Source organism: Ochotona curzoniae, unplaced genomic scaffold, assembly GCF_017591425.1.
Source record: "Ochotona curzoniae isolate NIBS_2020 unplaced genomic scaffold, NIBS_Ocur_1.0 contig_2321, whole genome shotgun sequence".
In the NCBI taxonomy this organism is placed as follows: Eukaryota; Metazoa; Chordata; class Mammalia; order Lagomorpha; family Ochotonidae; genus Ochotona; species Ochotona curzoniae.
This window is the reverse complement of record NW_024465421.1, coordinates 8212722-8230569: the sequence shown is the minus strand read 5'-3', so window position 1 is coordinate 8230569 and position 17848 is coordinate 8212722. Positions and strand designations below refer to the sequence as shown.

General features: G+C 56.8%; 2 protein-coding genes across 3 annotated transcripts; one reads left to right on the top strand and one right to left on the bottom strand.

The window, feature by feature from the left end:
• Positions 1–1308: 1308 nt before the first annotated feature.
• VKORC1 (vitamin K epoxide reductase complex subunit 1) lies at positions 1309–3465 on the bottom strand. Of its 2 annotated transcripts, XM_040972975.1 has the most exons (3): positions 3231–3456; positions 2453–2562; positions 1309–1774 (listed from the first exon to the last, which is right to left on the bottom strand). In XM_040972975.1, the coding sequence occupies exons 1-3, from the start codon at positions 3401–3403 to the stop codon at positions 1566–1568; spliced, it is 492 nt and encodes a 163-aa protein (XP_040828909.1). In that variant the 5' UTR covers positions 3404–3456; the 3' UTR covers positions 1309–1565. The 2 variants fall into 2 exon arrangements, with proteins under 2 accessions (XP_040828909.1, XP_040828910.1); XM_040972976.1 differs by lacking the exon at positions 2453–2562 and having other exon boundaries at positions 3231–3465.
• A 6724-nt stretch (positions 3466–10189) lies between these two features.
• ARMC5 (armadillo repeat containing 5) lies at positions 10190–17760 on the top strand. The gene is made up of 6 exons (XM_040972971.1): positions 10190–11373; positions 12852–12959; positions 13048–13834; positions 15451–15950; positions 16497–16629; positions 16739–17760. Exons 1-6 carry the CDS (start codon positions 10893–10895, stop codon positions 17556–17558), a joined length of 2829 nt encoding a protein of 942 aa, XP_040828905.1. The 5' UTR covers positions 10190–10892; the 3' UTR covers positions 17559–17760.
• Positions 17761–17848: the final 88 nt, after the last annotated feature.

Here is a 17848-nt window from a genome sequence, read left to right as displayed (position 1 = left end):
AGGATTTTAGCTGCTAGGCTACTATGCCGGGCCCAGGGCCTTGTCGTTTGAATACAGAAATGCTCCCAGCATGGAGGCCACATCCTGGGCCTGATAGGGCATGGTGGTTCCCACCCTGTGTTGCAGCTTCCTTGCTTTCTCCCAGGCTGATGCCAAGAAGGCTTCACAGAGTTCCTCCAGGTCTGCCTGGGGCTGTGTGGAGGACTAGGTGTCGAGGGGCCCATGAACCCTTGAGAAAGGTCAACACTCCTCAGAGCCCACTGTCCCCATGGGAAACAGAGTTCAGTAGCAGCCATCCTTCTGACGAACACTGGAACGCCCAATTCCTGATATGGACCAGCCCACATAACCTAACCCTGTCACACAGGGCGCCGTGGGGAGGGCTCTACGTGGAAGACTTGGGAGTCGGGGCGGGTGTCGTGCAGAGTGATTAAGTAGCCACCCAGGACATTTGCATTCCACACCGGAAGCATCCCGTATCAGAGTCCTGGTCGGACTTCCTACCCAGCTCCCTGCTAAGGCATCCGGAAACACTTGGGCCCTTGTCTGCCACCCAGGTGGGAGACATGGATAGAGTTTCTGGTTCCCAGCTTCAGCCTGGTCCAGCCCTGGCTGTGTGACCATTAGGGAAGTGAATCAAGCAAGAGCTCTTTCTCTGTCACTCTGCTTTTCAAATAAATACATCTTTAAGGAAAAAAAAAACAACAAAAAAACCAGACAGACTTGGAGTCAGGTCCCTGGAGCGCCCTAACTTATTTTCTGATTCCACCTGTGTGAACGCCCCTCTTGGAGACTGGGGCAGCAGCACCTGCCTCATATGAGCTCATCCACCCACGTCCTCAAACACTGATAAATGTCTTAGGAAATGCAGAACAAAATGATTTGCAATCTGCTCTTGGCCCCGCCAGGCTGCTAACACCGCCTTCGGATAGCAGATAAAAGGCAGGCTGAGGGGTTACGTGTTAGATGGCGGAAAGAGCTTCCCGTCAAGCATGCAAAGAAGCAGAGGGACAGCTTGACGTCACAGGTACATGCCTGGCACTCCCAGGAGAGCAGGACTGACCCTCCGGGGCAGTAGGGACCAGTCACCAGCCTGTTTCCAGGAGGCGGGGGCTGACGGTGCCCTAGGTCTTGCTGACTCCACACACTGGCAATGAGGCCAACCCGTCAGCACCCTTGCAGACAGTCTCTGCACCCACTCCCCCTGACTCACAACCTTCCCACTTCCAGGGAAGGCAATGCTGGTGAAAACCCCTCCCTGCCCGCACGCCGTCAGGGTCCCTGGCAGAGACATGGGGCAGACGTGGCCAATGTGTATAAGAAACTTTATTGCTGAAAACAGCTCGTCCCTGGGCAGGTGCAGGAAACCAGCCCTAGGGGACAGAGCTGGGGCACTGGCTGGAAGACAGAGCGGAGCACGTTTGGTCCATTATCCTGCTGTGTGGGTCTGGGGGTGGGGGAGGGAGGCAGGGCCTTCCAAACACCTGGGAAAGGCCCCCCACGGGCAAAGCTCCCGTGTGTGCCAAGGCAAAGCAGATGAGGTCAGCCTGTGTGGGGGAGAGGACTCAGTGGCCCTTGGCCTTGACCTGGGGTTCTGGGACCTCCCGGAAGCTAAGCAACATCAGGCCCACGTTGATGGCATACGTAGTGATGCAGACGATGCAGAAATCATAGAGCACGAAAAACAGGATCCAGGCCAGGTAGACGGAACCGGCAATCGACACCAGCGAGCTCAGTACCAGCAGGATGGAGGCCCAGCGAGCCCGCAGGCAACCTGCGGAGGTGGGAAAGGGTCAGGGAGGACCTTCTGCCTCTGGCCATCTGAGGATGGCCGCGGGGGGCGGGGGGACCACCCAGACCACAGGTGACGCCGGGAGAGGGGTCTCTAAATCAAGAGGCAAGGGGCTGGTGCTGTGGCATGTAATGCTGGCATGCTCTACGGGCACCAGTTTGAATCCTGGTTGTTCCACTTCTGATACAGTTCCCTGCGGATGCATCTGGGAAAGCAGTGGAATATGGCCCATGTGGGAGACCTGGAAAGAGGCTCCCAGCTTGTGGCTTTGGGCCAGCCCAGCTCTGGCAGTTGGAAAGTGAACCAACAGATGAAAGATGTCTCTAATTCTACCTTTCAAGTAAATAAATCATACAGGAAGTTCCATTAGGCCCCCTCTGAGATCTACGCTCCCCATGCACCCACTGAGCCCGGGACCCAGAGAATGAAACTTTCTGTGACCTGCAGATGACACAGGAGACAGGTAGGTCATCCCTGTGTACCCCCCAAGTGCCACAAAACTGGGGTTTCAGGAAGTCTTTCAGCACCCCTCAAGCTGGGCCAATACTTAAACGTCCCCTCCCTCCCTGCTGGGAGGATGCCTGGCTGCTGCCTCCCGTCCCCCCAATCCTGCAGGTCTCAAAGGGGCGAGGTCCACCGGGAAGGGGCGGGGCCACTCACCTAAGGCCAGCTGCAGCGTGTAGAAAATGCAACCGAATATACTGTTGGATTGATTGAGGATGCTATCCTGGCCCAAGACTTGCTCCACCAGCCCGAAGCCCCGGCCCCATCTGAAGGGGGTGGAGCCCCAAGTTAGCCGTGTTAACCTAATGCCTCTTGGACTCTGCTCTGGCAAGGAGCTAACCAGCTGCTGGTCCTCCTTCCACGTGCCCCACCTCTCCCAATCTTAAGGATCCAAGACCTCTTGGCCTCCCACACCTTTGGTCACGTCAGGGCTCCAGGCCACTGCCCCCTCCTCCCCCACCCCCTTGGGCTAGGCCCTTCCTTCTAGCCTAGACTGAGGGTTCTAGAGTTTGTCTCCGCTGTAGAGCTATCAGAGATCTGAAAGCCTAAATCTCCAGCTCCCACAAGTGACTGACCCCTGGCCTTCACGCTCCCCCATTTTCCTAGGGGGTCGCCCTCATTCCTGGGCATCCTCATCCACGTGTGGCCTGGCCACCCGCGGTCTGCTGTTTCCCACGGCGGGTCACCTCCGGGTGGCACGGCACCCCTCTTCCCCGCCAAGTATCCGTGTCCCGAGCACCCCGTGCCCCCACACTGGGGGAGCTCCCGGTGACCTGGCTGCCAGGCAGACGAGCACCCCGTGCCCCCACACTGGGGGAGCTCCCGGTGACCTGGCTGCCAGGCAGACGAGCACCCCGTGCCCCCACACTGCGGGAGCTCCCGGTGACCAGCCCTAGGTGCCCGGGAGCCCAGGCCTCGCACTCCCCGAGCGCACCTGGACGAGAAGACGCGAGAACAGCTGATGGCGGAGCCCACGTCGCAGAGCGCGCGGTAGTCCCGGTCCCTGGCGCGCGCCGCCTTCACGTGCAGCGCGTACAGGGACAGCGCCAGGCCGGCCAGGCAGAGCGCCAGCCGCGCCCTCCCGGGGTTTCCCCAGCCGGTGCCCATATCTGCGTGTCCCCGGGGAGGCACCCATGGGCGCGGACCCGCCACGGGGCAGGTGGTGGCCACGCCCCCGGCCCGCCCCCTCGGCCCGGTGATTGGCCCACTCGTCTCCTACTCTCGGATCCAATTGGTTGTCCCCAGGAACTCCCACAAGCGAATTGACAAGGAACGGTCACAGCGAGGAATGCTGGGATCTGTAAACACGATTAAGGGATGTGGATAATTTGGGAGAAGCGCTGCTGGGGATGATGGGAGATGTAGTCGGGGAGCTGCAAGGCATCAAGGGAAATGGAGTCTCCAGAGTTTTCCACATAGTTCTTGGTTTGTAGCGTTTAGCGTTCTAAGCATTGGAACTGCCAGGAGGCCAGCTCTAGAGAAATCCTGCATCCCTCCTGAAATGACTTCACGTCGTTCAGACTAAATCCTCCCTCGGCCGTTCCCTCCTGCCGCACCAGCGCCCTCTGCCGCTCAGTTCCTTTCCCTGCACTCCAGCCAGGCAGGATCCTAACCCGAGCCTGGATCCACCTCAGTCCTTGCTTTCCAGGCCTAACTTTGCTCTTCACAGGCATTCCCTCTGCTGCCGCCCCATCTCTTGCATGCCTCCAAACCCACCATCCTTTCCATCTGAATGGAAACTTCTTTCTCTTCACCATCTCAGAACAGCAAAAAAAATCTGGTGGAAACCAGCCCCTGCCCTCCCTCCCTCGTGCCCAGTCCGCGTCCCCAGGCTCATCATCTCCTGTACCGTCAACTTTTGGGGAAAATCTTCCATGCCTTCTTTCTGCTTTCCCGCTGCCCACACCGCAAGCTAACTCCTGCCCCGCTTCCTCTGATAACTTAGAAGTACCACTAGGTTATGAAATCCAATGCTCATTTTTTCAGGTCTTGCTTAGTCACGGTTTGAACACAACTGCTTCTTTCAGGCATGTGGCAGGCAGAGTAGTAGTCTCCAGAGATGCCCACCTCTTCCCTGGAGCATGTGAACATGTTAGGCTATAGAGCAAAAGGGAACTAGGGTTGCAGAGAAAAATTCAGGTTGCTAATCTGATGTTGGAACAGGAAGCCTTGCTGTTTGGCGTGCATCCCGCATCCAGGGGCCTGGGATTGTGTCTTCCCGCCACCGCTGCTTCCGCTGCAGGCTCCCAAGCATCGGGAAGCAGCAAATGATGGCCCAAGGACTTGGTCCCCTGACAGCGCGTGGGAGACTTGGCTGGGGTTTCTGGCTCCCAGCTTTGGCTTGACTGACTCCAGCTACTGTGGACATTTGGGGCAATGAACCAGCAGATGGGAGATACTTTCTGTTTTCTGTCTTTCAAATAAATACAAGTGAATATAAAAGACAGTGAATACAACAAATATCAATCTTTTTAGTTTCTCATACAGTTGGTTTTTTAGATTTATTCATTTTTTATTAGAAAGGCAGAGTTATGAGTTAGTTAGTTCACTTCCCAAATGTCCGCAATGGCCAGGGCTGGGCTGGTCTGAAGCCAGAAGTTTCTTTTGGGTCTCCCATGGGGTTTGGGGATGCCTTGGGCCATGCTCTGCTGCCTTCCCAGCCCTCACCTGCAAGGGACTGCATCCTGACAGAGGAGTTCTCCAAAATCCTCTATCAAGGCTCCTCCCATTGGCAGATCTCACGCATACGCTCATAGGTCCTTGGCCCAGCCTGACTTAGTTTACTTCCCGATCTGGCAGGAACAATGCTCTTGTCCAACTGGCAAACACCCATTCCGGTTCTTACTGTTGGGGTGCTACAGCTCAGCCACACCTGGTCCATACCCAGACACAGCTCTCATGTGGCTCAGCAGGAGCTGAGACCTAGCCTAGACCATCTTACTCCTACTCAAAAGCACCAGTGGGTGCTGGTGTCTAACCCAACCCAGCACACTTCAGACCAGTCCACATTTGTACTGAGGGACATTGCACTCATGTCCAGTCAAGATTTCCACACCCATTCTGGTTCTCATGCTCACCAGTGGGAACCACCACCTAGCTGGATGTCCTCTTAGCTCCCCAATCGCTGCACGTTTGGGTACAGGATCCCAAGGCTTTGTGACCATCCTCAACTGCTTTTCCAGGCCATGAGCAGGGAGGTGGATGGGAAGTGGAACAGCCAAATAGGAACCAGTGCCCACATGGTTTCCTGGCTTGTGTAACGTGAGGACTTAGCCACTAGGCTATGAGCCCGGCCCTACTTCACCTTCTTTTAAAAAAAAAAAAGTTCTTTTTAAAGATTTACTTGTTATTTTAAAGTCAAGTTACACAGAGAGAGAGAACTTCTGCTTGCTGGTCCATTCCCTAGATGGCCACAATAGCCATGCCTGGGCTAGAGTGAAACCAGGAGCCTGAAGTGTCACCTGCGTCCCCCTCAGGGGCCCAGATCATTGGACCGTCTTTCGCTGCTGTCCCAGAATGCTGGGAAACGTTCCCTTTGCTTCTTTGCTGCCAAAGTCTTCTCGGGTGGATGGTCTGGAGCCACTTTGCTGTTGCCCACTGGTAATTGTGCATTTTCTAGAAACCTTTTAAAACCTGGGGAGGTGGAGGACTAGGGAGGATGAGGTTTGGGGAAGGATTGTGTCAAACTTGTGATTTCATCTTCCTTCTTTCTTTTTTTTTTTTAAAGATTTATTTTTATTATTTTTTTTATTGGAAAGGCAGATATACAGAGAGGAGAGACAGAGAGGAAGATCTTCCGTCCGATGATTCACTCCCCAAGTGAGCGCAATGGCCGATACTATGCCGATCCGAAGCCAGGAGCCTCTTCCGGGTCTCCCACCTGGGTGCAGGGTCCCAAAGCTTTGGGCCGTCCTCGACTGCTTTCCCAGGCCACAGGCAGGGAGCTGCAAGGGAAGCGGGGCTGCTGGGATTAGAACCGGCGCCTGTATGGGATCCCGGGCGTGCAAGGCGAGGACCTTTAACCACTTGCGCCACCGCGCCGGGCCCTCATCTTCCTTCTTTCGAAGATTTTTCTTCAGTAACCGAACCTGCCTGGCTTTGATTTTGAGGAAAATCTCTTTCCTTTCCATTGACATCATTAGGCTTGTTTGTTTTCGCTTCAGATCTTTTATTTTATTTTGGCGAAGTGTGCTGATGTGGTGTTGATGGGAGGCCCCTTGTCGTTTCTTCCTTCCTGAACTTGACATCTAATGCTGACCGCCTGGATTCATTGGCTCCCTGAAATGTGGGGAGGGAATGGCTCATGCCGTTGGTCAGTGCATTGGTCCCTGTGCAAGTGCACAAGGCCCTGATTTTTCCCAAATGTACTGAGTGGTCTGGCTCCATAGAAATGTCTGTCACTTCAGTAAGAACCCGCATGCTTCACATTCAACCAGCCTTGAGAAACGGATGAATTGTGTCTGTCTCTGTGCTTTTTCTTTCTTTTTTAATTTTCAGTTATTTTATATTTTTTATTGGAAAATCAAATATACAGAGAGAAGGAGAGACAGTCAGGAAGTTCTTCCGTGCACTAGCCCGCTCCCACGACAGCTGGAACTGAGCCAATCTGAAGCCAGGAGCTTCCCCTGGGCCTCCCACATGGGTGCAGGGTCCCAAGGTTTTGGGCCATCCTCCACTGCTTTCCCAGGCCATAAATGCATGAGAAATGGATCAGCTGAGATACAAAATAGGATCCCGGTGGACACAAGGCCAGAGCCTAGCCACTAGGCTATTGTACCTCGCCCATCCATTTCCCTTTTGTGAGTGCATTTCATGCCCCAAACAGTGGAATTTTCTTCCTTTGTTATAAGATTTAGTTATCTGAAAGGCAGGGTTACAGCAAGAAAGACTGAGACAGCGTCTCCCAGGGTCCCCACCACTCCTGCCTGCCATCCCTTCAGCTCCTGCTCCAATGGAAGCAGCCAGGGCTGTTCACGAGGCTGCAAGTCTTCTTCTGGCCACCAGGTGGCAATGCTGTACCGCGTCGGGGTCCTGTCTGCTGTCCACTGCCCTGACAGGTCCCTGACTTTCTGGGCGAGGACTCGTGGATGCCCCTGAAGAACAGAGCTGCAGTCTCATTGTCCCTGCCCTCTTCCCATGGGCGGTCTGCCCCTGTAGAAACGCCCGCTGACCTTGGCTTTGGGTTTGGGGGAGACCCCCAGGGCCAGAAAAAAGCAGAGGAACCTCCAACCCCGACCCCTAAGTTCACAGTGCTGACTCTGCCATCAGTTTGCTGTGTGGCAACCTCGGGCCTGACATGCCCTCTGTGGTCCTCCGCCAGCCCGCCACTGGCCCTGGGTAGGTGTCTGGCTCAGGGGTTAAGCTGGGGACACTTGGAGCCTAGACCAGAGCACCTGGGGTCAGGGGTCAGGGCCCAGGTCTGCGCTCCATGTCTTTTTTCTCTTTTAAATCTTCATTGATTTTACTTGATACAGTTACAGAGAGAGTGCTTCCATCTGCTGGTTCACTCCCAATTGGCCTAAACAGCCAGAGTTGGACCAGTCCATATTGGTGCTAGTTCAAATCTCGGCTGATTCACTTCCAATCTAGTTCCCTGCTAATGGCCTAGGAAAGCAGTGGAGGATGGCCCAAGTGCTTGGGCCCCTGCACTCACATGGGAGACCAGATGAGGCTCCTAGCTGTGGCCTGGCCTTGTCCCAGCTGTTGCAGCCAACTGAGGAGTGAACCAGCAGATGGAAGCTCGCTCTCTTGTCCTGTCTCTGTAACTCTGCCTTTCGAATAAATAGAGCTTTTTGGGAAAGATTTCTATATTCAAGAAATCTTTATTGGAAAGTCAGATCACATTTACAGAGAGAAGAGAGACAGAAGGAAGGATTTTCCACACACTGCTTCACTCCCCAAAAGATCACAACAGCCAGAGCTGAGCAAATCTGAAATCAGAAGCTGCTTCTGGGTCTCCTACATGGGCGCAGGGTCTCAAGGCTTTGGGCCATCCTCGACTGCCTTCCCAGGCCACAAGCAGGGAGCTGCATGGGAAGTGGGGCTACCAGGATTAGAATCAGTGCCCATATGTTATCCCAGCACGTTCAAGACCAGGACTTTAGGCGCTAGGCCAATGCACACTCCGATTGCACACCTTGGAGAACACTGATTCTTTGTTGGGACTGAAGGATTGCTGCTGGTCACAAGCCCCTGCACAGCCTCTCCCCAAAACTCCCTGGAGAAGAGGGCCAGGCAGATGGTCCTGCTGCTGGGATCTTGGTGGCCGTGTACTCTTTGGACATCATCGTCTCGTCCTCCTCGACCACACTGTGTGTGTATGAACCAGTGGTCCTGCCTGTGCAGGCGCTTGTGACCAGCAGTGAGCCCTCAGTCCCAACAAAAGAATCAAGGGTGTCCCCTTAGCTCGCTAACCAGGCCTGTTCCCAACTACAGATCTCGTGTGTGCCAGTGGTTGCTCTGACCCAGCTTGACACAGTCCCTTACCTGTCTTGTCCTCCGCCTTTGGATGCTGTAGCCTGGTCTGACCCGGCTTGCCCCCAGTCCCAACTCACTGGTGGGTGCTGAAACATGGCCTTGCTCAGTCTGCTCCCTTCGCAGCCTCATGGAAACAGCCTAGTCCAGCATGACCTCAGCTCCATGGCTGAGTTGTGGTTCCCACTGGTGAGTGTGAGGGCCGGAGTAGGGGCTGTTATCTGGTCTGGACACGTTTGCAGTCCCTTGGCTTGGGTGTGGACTGGGCCTGGGGTGTGCCAGACTGGACCAGACTCCAGCAAACTGGTGTTCGTGAGAACCAGAGTAGGTAGGGCTGAGCTAGGTTTCTGCCCCGATGAGCGATGTGTGAGCTGTGTCTGGTTGTGAACCAGGCTTAGCTGGGCTGTAACACCCAACAACAACAACAACAAAACCAGAATGGTCTCTGAAGAGATGAGTTCACCAACTGTCAGAGAAGTCCAACGGCTGAAGGCAACTGGGCCCGCGGGGGAGAGCTCTCCTACCTAGAAGCTCTCCCTTCACCTGGAGGAAGCAGGCTCTGCAGCCACAGAGAACAAGCCTACGCCTGCTCATTTAGGAACGCACACTGGTGGCAGTGAGCAGAGGCCTCTTGTATTCCGACTCTCCCAGCCTGGTGTTCCCTGACTCAGTCCACCAGGTCAAAGAGAGGATGTGGAATCCCTCCCAAATTCCACTATCAGACCCCAAATCAGTAGAGGGGAGTCAGCTTCTCAGGAGTCCCTTTGAGCTTACATCAGGACTGGAGCTGGGGCTAAAACTAAAGCCAGGAGTATCTGCAGAGGCCAGCACCTGGATGTGTCTGCAGGTGCTGGTCAAGGTCACAGCTGTGACCAAAGGCCTCTCCACACTCCAGGCCCTCGTGGGGCCGCACACTGGAGTGAGCGATGCAGTTGGACGAGGCTGGAGTTGAGGCTCAAGTGATGTCCATACGCGGGGCAAGCATGCAGTCGTTTTTTGCCTGCGTGTCCTTGACACTTCTTCACCAGATCTGAGCTACAGCGGAAAGTTTTGTCACAGTCTTCACAGTGGTAGGACTTGCCACCCAGGGGTTGTTTTGATGTAACAGTAATCGTTTTGATGGTAAGTATAATCAGGGAGGCAGGCTGTGCTTAGTTCACACTTCTGGCACTGGTGCGCTTTGCGAACTGCAGGACAGTTGTCCCTGGCAGGGACTTCCTCCTCCCCACGCACAGGACCTGACCTACATAGGCAACTGCAAACTCAAGAGTATTTCCCTGGCAGCTGACGACTCCTGCCACTCCAGGCAGGGCCACTCGGGCAGAAAAACTTCACAATCCAAGGGCAATCTGGGGCCTGCCCGCGTTCCCGAGGTGACACTCCCCTGCAGCTCCGCCCCGTCCGGGTTCTCCTTCACCACCCAGGCGCCATCGACTTCACTGCCAACGAAGAGCCCCCAGCTTCCTACTTGCCAGCTACTCAGCTCACAAGCGTGGGGGGCGGGGGGTACCTGTGCATCCAGCACCGGACACCTCCACCACAAAGCTTCGCAGGCCCTTGTCGATCTTAGAAGTTGGCAGCGAACATTCTCGGTACGTTTAACCCTCTTATTGGCCCTGAGTGACAGCTCCCCAGCTGCCGCTCTCAGGGACTTGATACTGAGCCAAGCTCAGAGTTCCGGAAATCTGTCAGCCGGGGTTGAGCCGTGCTGGTTCGAGGACGGCGAGGCAAGCCAAGGAGGAGGGCCGGTGGCTGCCAGGGACATGCCGGGGGCGCAGCAGCACGGCACCAAGTCCCCATGGTGGGAAGGCTGGGTTCTCTGAGGCGCGGGCCAGCACGTAGACTCGGGGGTGTCTCCCCAATCGTGCCACGCCAAACTGGAAGCTGGTACGGACTCCACATCCCAGCATGCACTGCACGCGCCGCAGACTGGCATTTCGCGTAAAACACCAGCACTCCCGACGTGCCCAGTGCAAGGAGACCACAGCTTCCGACTGACAGGAACGCTGCGGCGTGCTTGTTGAAGTGGCGTCGGCAGGCGCGACTGGCCACGCCCCTCGGCCGGGGCCGCGCTCTCAGATAAGCGGAGAGAAGCGGGGCGGAGCCTGAGGCCCGGGCCAAGATGGCGGCTGCGAAGCCAGCCCTCACGGACTCGCTCTCCATCTGCCTCGCGCAGCTCACGGCGGCGGCCGAGGAGGACCTGGGTGGGGGAAAGGACCCAGCTGCCAACGAGACACCCCTGGGCCGTGCGCTCTTAGCCCTCCGCACGCGCCACATCAAGGCAGCAGGGGGAATCGAGCGCTTCCGGGCACGCGGCGGGCTCCGCCCCCTCCTCTCGCTGCTTCGGCGAGCGGCGGCCGCCGACCCCGCCCCGCCCCCGGCAGGCCCAGGCTCCGCCCCCTCGCCGGTCGCCGCGTCAGCAGCTTCTGCTGACCCCGCCCCCTCGGCGGACCCCGCCCCCTCTGTCGTGTCATCATCGATGCCTCCGCCACCAGTACGCCTGCGCAAGACGCTGGACTTGGCTCTCAGCATCCTAGCCAACTGCTGCACCGAAGGGGCGTGTCGGGCCGAAGTGCGCAGACTCGGAGGCATTCTCTCTTTGGGTAAGGCTCCGCCTCCCTCTCCCTTTTCCTAGAAGGATCCCTCCGGCTCCTCGGTCGGTGTCCGGTCCGGGGCGGTCCTGAGTTCTTTGTGTCACAACCTGGAGGAACGTGATCCATAATGGCCCAGTACCTCCCTGCCTTCCTGAACCAGACCCCTCCCTCGCATGTGGGCTGCTGGCAGCCAGGGGTTATTCCATGGCTTTTTGGGATGATCCGTGTCCTCCATTTAGGATACGCCGATGCCTACTGTGTGGTCCTGTGTAGAGGTCGTAACCTCATTTGATGAGCCAGAGGCTGGTATTCTGGTTTACGGAGTGGGTGTCTGCAGCCAGCCAGACCTAGTCGCAAAATGGGATAGAGGCTAGTTACCTTGTAAAAGGAGCGGAGAGCAATCGAATGATCAGGACAGAATGCAGACACTAAAGATAGATGGGGGTGGGGCACTAAGGAGAAACTGACCAGCAAGAGAAAATCCCACCCAAACAAGCTTTACGGTTTACCAACCAAGCTGACGCCTCCTAGTGGCAATGACAGCGACGTAGTATACACATTACTGTCTGTCCCTTATAAAATTGCGCCAGTTTTTTTTTTTTTTAAGTCTTCATTTTTTTTGGATACAGTGAAGCATCAATAAGTTTTAAAACTTGCATACAATGCATCTTCCCTTCATGTCTTTTGAGCAAGACCTTGCCGATAAATAAGGCCAAGGCCCTATGCATGACAGGTTTTGCTTTAGCCAGCAGCCTCCATCATTCGCTATTTTAAATTTTCAGTTGTCTCCTGAACCCGCCCACTCCCTTCTAGCCCTGCTTCCGCCCTGTGCCTAGAGACTGCTGGGTCACTCGATTAAGGCATTGTCCTTCCGCACCTGGCTTGTGGTGGTAGCTTCTTGGTCGCTGTCCCCTCCATTTCCCTGGAGTCTGTTCTCACGATGGCGAGATTCTACCATTTCACTCCCCTGCTTCCAGTCCTTGGAGGGCTCCTAATGCCTTCACATTCAAGCCTAGATCCCTTGGCCTGACATTCGAGGCCTTTCCTGCAGTCACAGCACAGTCACTGGGCCATAACCCTGCACCTTGCCAGCATGGTGGCACAGTGGGTTAATCTGCCAGCATCCCATACTGCAGCCCCAGTTCAAGTGCTCGCTGCTTTGCTCCTGATCCAGCTCCCTGATGATGCATCTGGAAAGGCAACAGAAGATGGTCCAAAGGTTACAGCCATTTGGCAACTGAACCAGTGAGACACTTTCTATGTCTCTTCCTCCTCCCCTCCTTGTCACTCTGCCTTTCAAGTAAATAACATAAATCTTTAAAACACAGAAAATCCAAAGGCCACTTCCGATCTGAAATGCCCACCATCTTTGTAGCAGAGACCTGCCTGTTTAGCTGCAGTCCAGACCTGGTTCTGAGTCCACTTTCTTGAGCTCACTGAGAGACGGTAAGGGGTCGAATGCTCGAGAAGCCAAACTCTTCTTGCAGTGACCATTCTTCAGTGTGTGAAGGCGGACAGCATCCAGAACCGAACAGCCCGTGCTTTGGGGAACTTGGCCGTGGAACCTGAGAGCTGTGGAGTCATCCACTCAGCTGGTGAGAAGGCTTCGAGGGCTTGGCATGGGAGAAGGGCTTGGGTAGGCTCATTCCTTGCTCACTGTGTGTCCTTCCCTCCCCTCCCCAGGCGCTGTCCCCCTGCTTGTGGAGAGCCTCACAGCATGCCAGGACTCACAGTGCCTGCAAAGCGTGGTACGTGCCCTCCGCAACCTGGCAGACTCACCCCAGCACCGCCTGGCGCTTGCCCAGCAAGGAGCAGTACGCCCACTGGCTGAGCTCCTGGCCGCCTCCCCGGATCCCGCGCTGACCTCGGCCCTTGTCCGGGCCCTCCTGGAACTCAGCCGAGGCTGTTCCCGGGCCTGTGCTGAGCAGCTCAGTCTGGGTGGGGCCCTGGGCCCGTTAGTCAGCCTGGCCTCCCATCCCAAACGGGCAGTGCGAGAGGCAGCCATCCTGATCCTCGCCAACCTATGCGCCCAGGGCCTGGTGCGGCCTGCACTGGGCAATGCAGGTGGTGTCGAGGTGCTGCTCAGTGAACTGCGGAGGCGCCGGGGCCCCAATGGGGCGAGCCCAGCCTCCCAGCAGCCCCTGGTGCGAGCCGTGTGCCTCCTCTGCCGGGAGGCCATTAACCGTGCTCGGCTGCGGGACGCTGGTGGCTTAGAGCTGTTGATGGGCTTACTGCGGGACCCTCGTGCCAGCGCCTGGCACCCACGCATTGTGGCTGCCCTTGTGGGATTTCTCTATGATACTGGAGCCCTAAGTCGGCTCCAGGCTCTGGGGCTGGTGCCTCTCCTGGCTGGGCAGCTGTGTGGTGAGGCTGGCGATGACGAAGAAGAGGGGACAGAGGCCGCTTCCTGGGACTTCCCTGAGGAGCGGACCCCTGAGCGAGTGGCGGCTGGAAGCCTCCGAAGCCTCCGGTGAGTCCCCAGCAGAGAACTGGGAGGTTGGCCGGGCTGTGTCTGCTCAGCGCTGTGTCCTCAGCCCCCACTGTGTCGGGGGGGTGGGGAGGGTCCTGGGTTTAACTCATGACTCCTATCTTCCTTGCCTGGCCACTCCACAGTCCCTGTTCTCATACCTCCTCTTCCCTGGGTTCATCCTTGACCTTGGCCCTCCCCCCGACACTCCTGAACTTTGAGCCCCAAGCAAGTGCAATAGAAGGTAGAGCCCAGAGATTCTTTTTTTTTAATTTGTTTATTTGAAAGGCAAAGAGATGGAGAAATGTTTCAACTACCACTTTACTTTCCCAAATGGTCACCACAGTCAGATCTGGGTCAGGCAGCTGGGTCTCTCACACGGGTGGCAAAGGCCCAAGTACTTCCACTGCCTTCCTGGGGAGCTGGATCACAAGTGGAGCAGCCAGGCAGGACTCAAACCCACACTGCAGTGTAGGATGCCAACCTTGTCAACAGCTCTACCATCAGTTTCAAGCTGGGCCTCTGATTCCTGTGTATACCGGGATGGCTGTGAGGTGTCAGTGACGGTACCTGGCCCCTTCCCTGGCACTAAGCAGTGCTCAGGTGACGTCAGCCTTGTCCGAAACACGCCCCATTGCCCCCGCCTGTCCTTGCTGCCTCTGCACAGCGGCCCTCCTGCTGCTGTGTGAATGCACAAGGTTAAGTTCCAGCCCAGGGCCGAAACCACCCTCACCCGTGGATGCCAGCTTCTCTCACCTCCTCCAAGCCTTGTGTAGGTCTCACCTAAGTGAGGGCTGCCACCTCCAGCCCATTTAAAATCTCATCCCTCCCCACATCTGGCCTTTTCTGTTACCCTGGTTTGTTGCTTCTCACCAGAATAGCAACATTGTTAGTGCTCTCCACTCAGGGGCCTCTGAAACAGTGTGGCACTGATCAGTAATTACCGACTGAGGTTTTTCCATTCTCTTTGGTTTTCTCCTCCCCATCCTCCCCTTCTGTGCTCCTCCTCTCCCTCGGCTTCACAGATTATTTGGGGGTCGGGGGTAGCTGCTGTGGTGGAACCAAGGGTTAAGTAGCCACCTGCGTCAGCAGCTTCCCAATTGAGTCTGGTTTGCTCCACTTCCAGTTCGGCTGTTGCTAACATGTCTGGGAAGGCAGTGGAATGTGGTTCAAGTGCTTGGGTCCCTACCTCCCACATGGGAGACCCAGATGCAATTCCTGGCTCCTGTCTTCGGCTTGGCCCAGTCTCAGAAACAGTGACCATTTTGGGAATTAGCTAGTGGATGGAAGATCAGTCAGTCTCTCTAACTGCCTTTCAAACAAAAAAATATTTAAAGATAATTGATTTTTAAAAATCATTTATTATTTATTTGAAAGGCCATATCCTCTAATATCCAGCAGCCATAGTTGGACCAGCTCAGGGACCCCAGTCCTACAGCTGTTGCCTACAATTGCCAGGAAGTTGGAATCCAGAGCAGAGCCAGTTTTTTAACATGGACACTCTGACAAGGGGTACAAGGTTCCCACTTGGCAGGCACTGATTGCCCACCCAGTGTTGCTTCTGGCTGCCCCGTCCCCTTGCTTAGAGGTTGCGTCCCTCTCCTCACTGCCCTCCTCAGGTCGTGGCTGATCTCCGAAGGCTATGCTACAGACTCTGAAGACATCTCTCCAGACTGGTCTCCTGAGCGTTGTCCCCTGCCAGAGCCAGTAGAGGCCACCAGCCCCACCCCTGGCCCAGCCTCACTACGGTTACCACGTGCGCTGCGCACCCCGACCCACAGCCCCGCTGGAGCCTCCGCCGAGGAACCTTGGGGACGCGAGGGGCCAGCGCTGCTGCTGCTGTCGCGCTTCTCCCAGGCTCCTGACCCAAGTGGGGCGCTGGTGACGGGACCAGCACTCCGTGGCCTGCTGGCCTATGTGACAGGTGCACCAGGCCCCCCCAGCCCACGTGCTCTGCGCATCCTGGCACGTCTAACCTGCAACCCTGCCTGCCTCGAGGCCTTCGTGTGCAGCTATGGCGCAGCACTACTGCGCGCCTGGCTGGTGCTGGGTGTGGCACCTGATGACTGGCCTTCTGCCCGGGCCCGACCTGCTCGCCGCAGTCAGCACCGAGAGTTGGGTATGCCTATCTCCCTGCCCACATGCAGGTTCCCATTCCTTCCCTTTGTCTTCTGCAGGCCCAAAGCCTGCCTTCTAGCTTACCTGTTGGCCAAACCCTAACCTTCCAGATGAGCCCAGCTCCCAGATTGATGGGCAGGGCCGTGCCACAGCACCAACATGCAGAGTTGTGCTATGTCCTGTGCCCAAGCCTTGGGTCCCAGGTTCCCATCCCCTGAGTTTTAGCCCGTGACCTAGACCTTGTTTGCCTGCATTCCATCATCTCTTCTGCACTTGATTGTGCCTTGGCCTGGCTAATTCTGCTGGGCACAATGACCTGTGAGCCCCAGCCCACGCACTGCTTCCCACGCAGTGTGGTTTTGCCCTTCTTGCAGACCATTGTACTCCTTCTGGCCCCAGATCAGCACCCCATGTTCTTTCCCTTGCCTTCTGGTTCCTGACAGCCCTGTAGTCACCCCCAGTCTTCTGTGTCTTCATTTCTTGCCAACCCCCACCAGTGGTGGTGGATCCCACTTCCCAGCCTGACCTGCCTCCCCCCTGCGCACAGGCGAGATGCTGCTGCAGAACCTAACCGTGCAGGCTGAGTCACCTTTCGGAGTTGGTGCCCTCACCCACCTGCTGCTCTCTGGGAGCCCTGAGGACCGTGTCGCCTGTGCCCTGACCCTGCCCTTCATCTGTCGGTGAGGAGGATTGGGAGAGGCAGTGCCTGGCAGAGATCAGGGAGTGAGGTACTCCCTCCCAGGCTCACCCCTTTTCTGCCTGCCTGACCCCACTGCCTTCTCCCCACAGGAAGCCTTCTCTGTGGCGCCGGCTGCTCCTAGACCAGGGCGGACTCCGTGTCCTCCTCACAGCGTTGACTCGGCCAGCCCCACACCCGCTCTTCCTCTTCTTTGCTGCGGACTCCCTTTCCTGCCTTCAACGTCTGATTGCTCCCTCTGTGAACACAGCCCTCCCACCTGCAACCCCCGAAGATCAAGGCCCACCCTCTCCTTGTCTCTATGAACCTCTGCTGGGCCCAGCCCCCGTCCCAGCTCCTGACTTGCACTTCCTGTTGGACTCAGGCCTCCAGCTCCCTGCCCAGCGAGCTGCCTCGGCTACTGCCTCCCCTTTCTTCCGGGCCCTGCTGTCCGGCAGCTTTGCCGAAGCCCAGATGGACCTAGTGCCACTGCGAGGCCTGTCGCCCAGTGCAGCCTGGCCCGTCTTGCATCATTTGCATGGCTGCCGGGGCTGCGGGGCTGCTCTGGGACCTGTGCCCCCACCTGGCCAGCCGCTACTGGGCTCAGAGGCTGAGGAGGCACTGGAGGCTGCCAGCCGCTTCCTGCTGCCTAGCCTGGAGGAGGAGCTGGAGGAGGCCGTGGGTCGCATCCACCTGGGGCCCCAAGGTGCACCTGAGTCCGTAGGTGAGGTGTTCCGCCTGGGCCGGCCCCGGCTGGCTGCCCACTGTGCACGCTGGACCCTAGGGCCGGGCCAGTGTCCGCGGAAGCGGGCCTTGGCACTAGTGGGGCTTGTGGAGGCAGCTGGTGAGGAAGCAGGGCCCCTGACTGAGGCGTTACTAGCCGTGGTGATGGGGATTGAGTCAGGGGCCAAGGGCCCTAGCGTGGATGGCTGAGGGCCCTTGGGAGGATGGGGGACCCAAGAATGAATTGTCTGCAAAGGAGGCCTCCCTCCAAGTGGCCAGGAAAGAGTCCAAGCAGAAGAGGGAAGATCTGGATCCCAGGACGATGATCTGAGATCCATGAGAAGTCAAGGACAGGCTCTGGGCATGGGGCCCGGGAGAACAGCCCAAGGCCCTAGGCCCCTGGCCTCGCCCAGGCTCCGGAGGTACAGATTAAAATTTTACAGTCTAAGCCTGTGTTACGTGGTGTTTCTGCTCCCCCTATCTCCGCCCTGCCCCTTTAC

Bases quoted from the DNA above. Each gene is read 5' to 3' on its own strand.
- VKORC1 (XM_040972975.1), bottom strand. From the start codon at position 3,403: ATGGGCACCGGCTGGGGAAACCCCGGGAGGGCGCGGCTGGCGCTCTGC. The intron at 2,563-3,230 runs GTGCGCTCGGGG...CACCCCCTTCAG, and splicing joins TCTCGCGTCTTCTCGTCCAG to ATGGGGCCGGGGCTTCGGGC. The intron at 1,775-2,452 runs GTGAGTGGCCCC...CCACCTCCGCAG, and splicing joins CACGCTGCAGCTGGCCTTAG to GTTGCCTGCGGGCTCGCTGG.
- ARMC5 (XM_040972971.1), top strand. From the start codon at position 10,893: ATGGCGGCTGCGAAGCCAGCCCTCACGGACTCGCTCTCCATCTGCCTC. The intron at 12,960-13,047 runs GTGAGAAGGCTT...TCCCCTCCCCAG, and splicing joins TGGAGTCATCCACTCAGCTG to GCGCTGTCCCCCTGCTTGTG. The intron at 15,951-16,496 runs GTATGCCTATCT...CCCTGCGCACAG, and splicing joins CAGTCAGCACCGAGAGTTGG to GCGAGATGCTGCTGCAGAAC.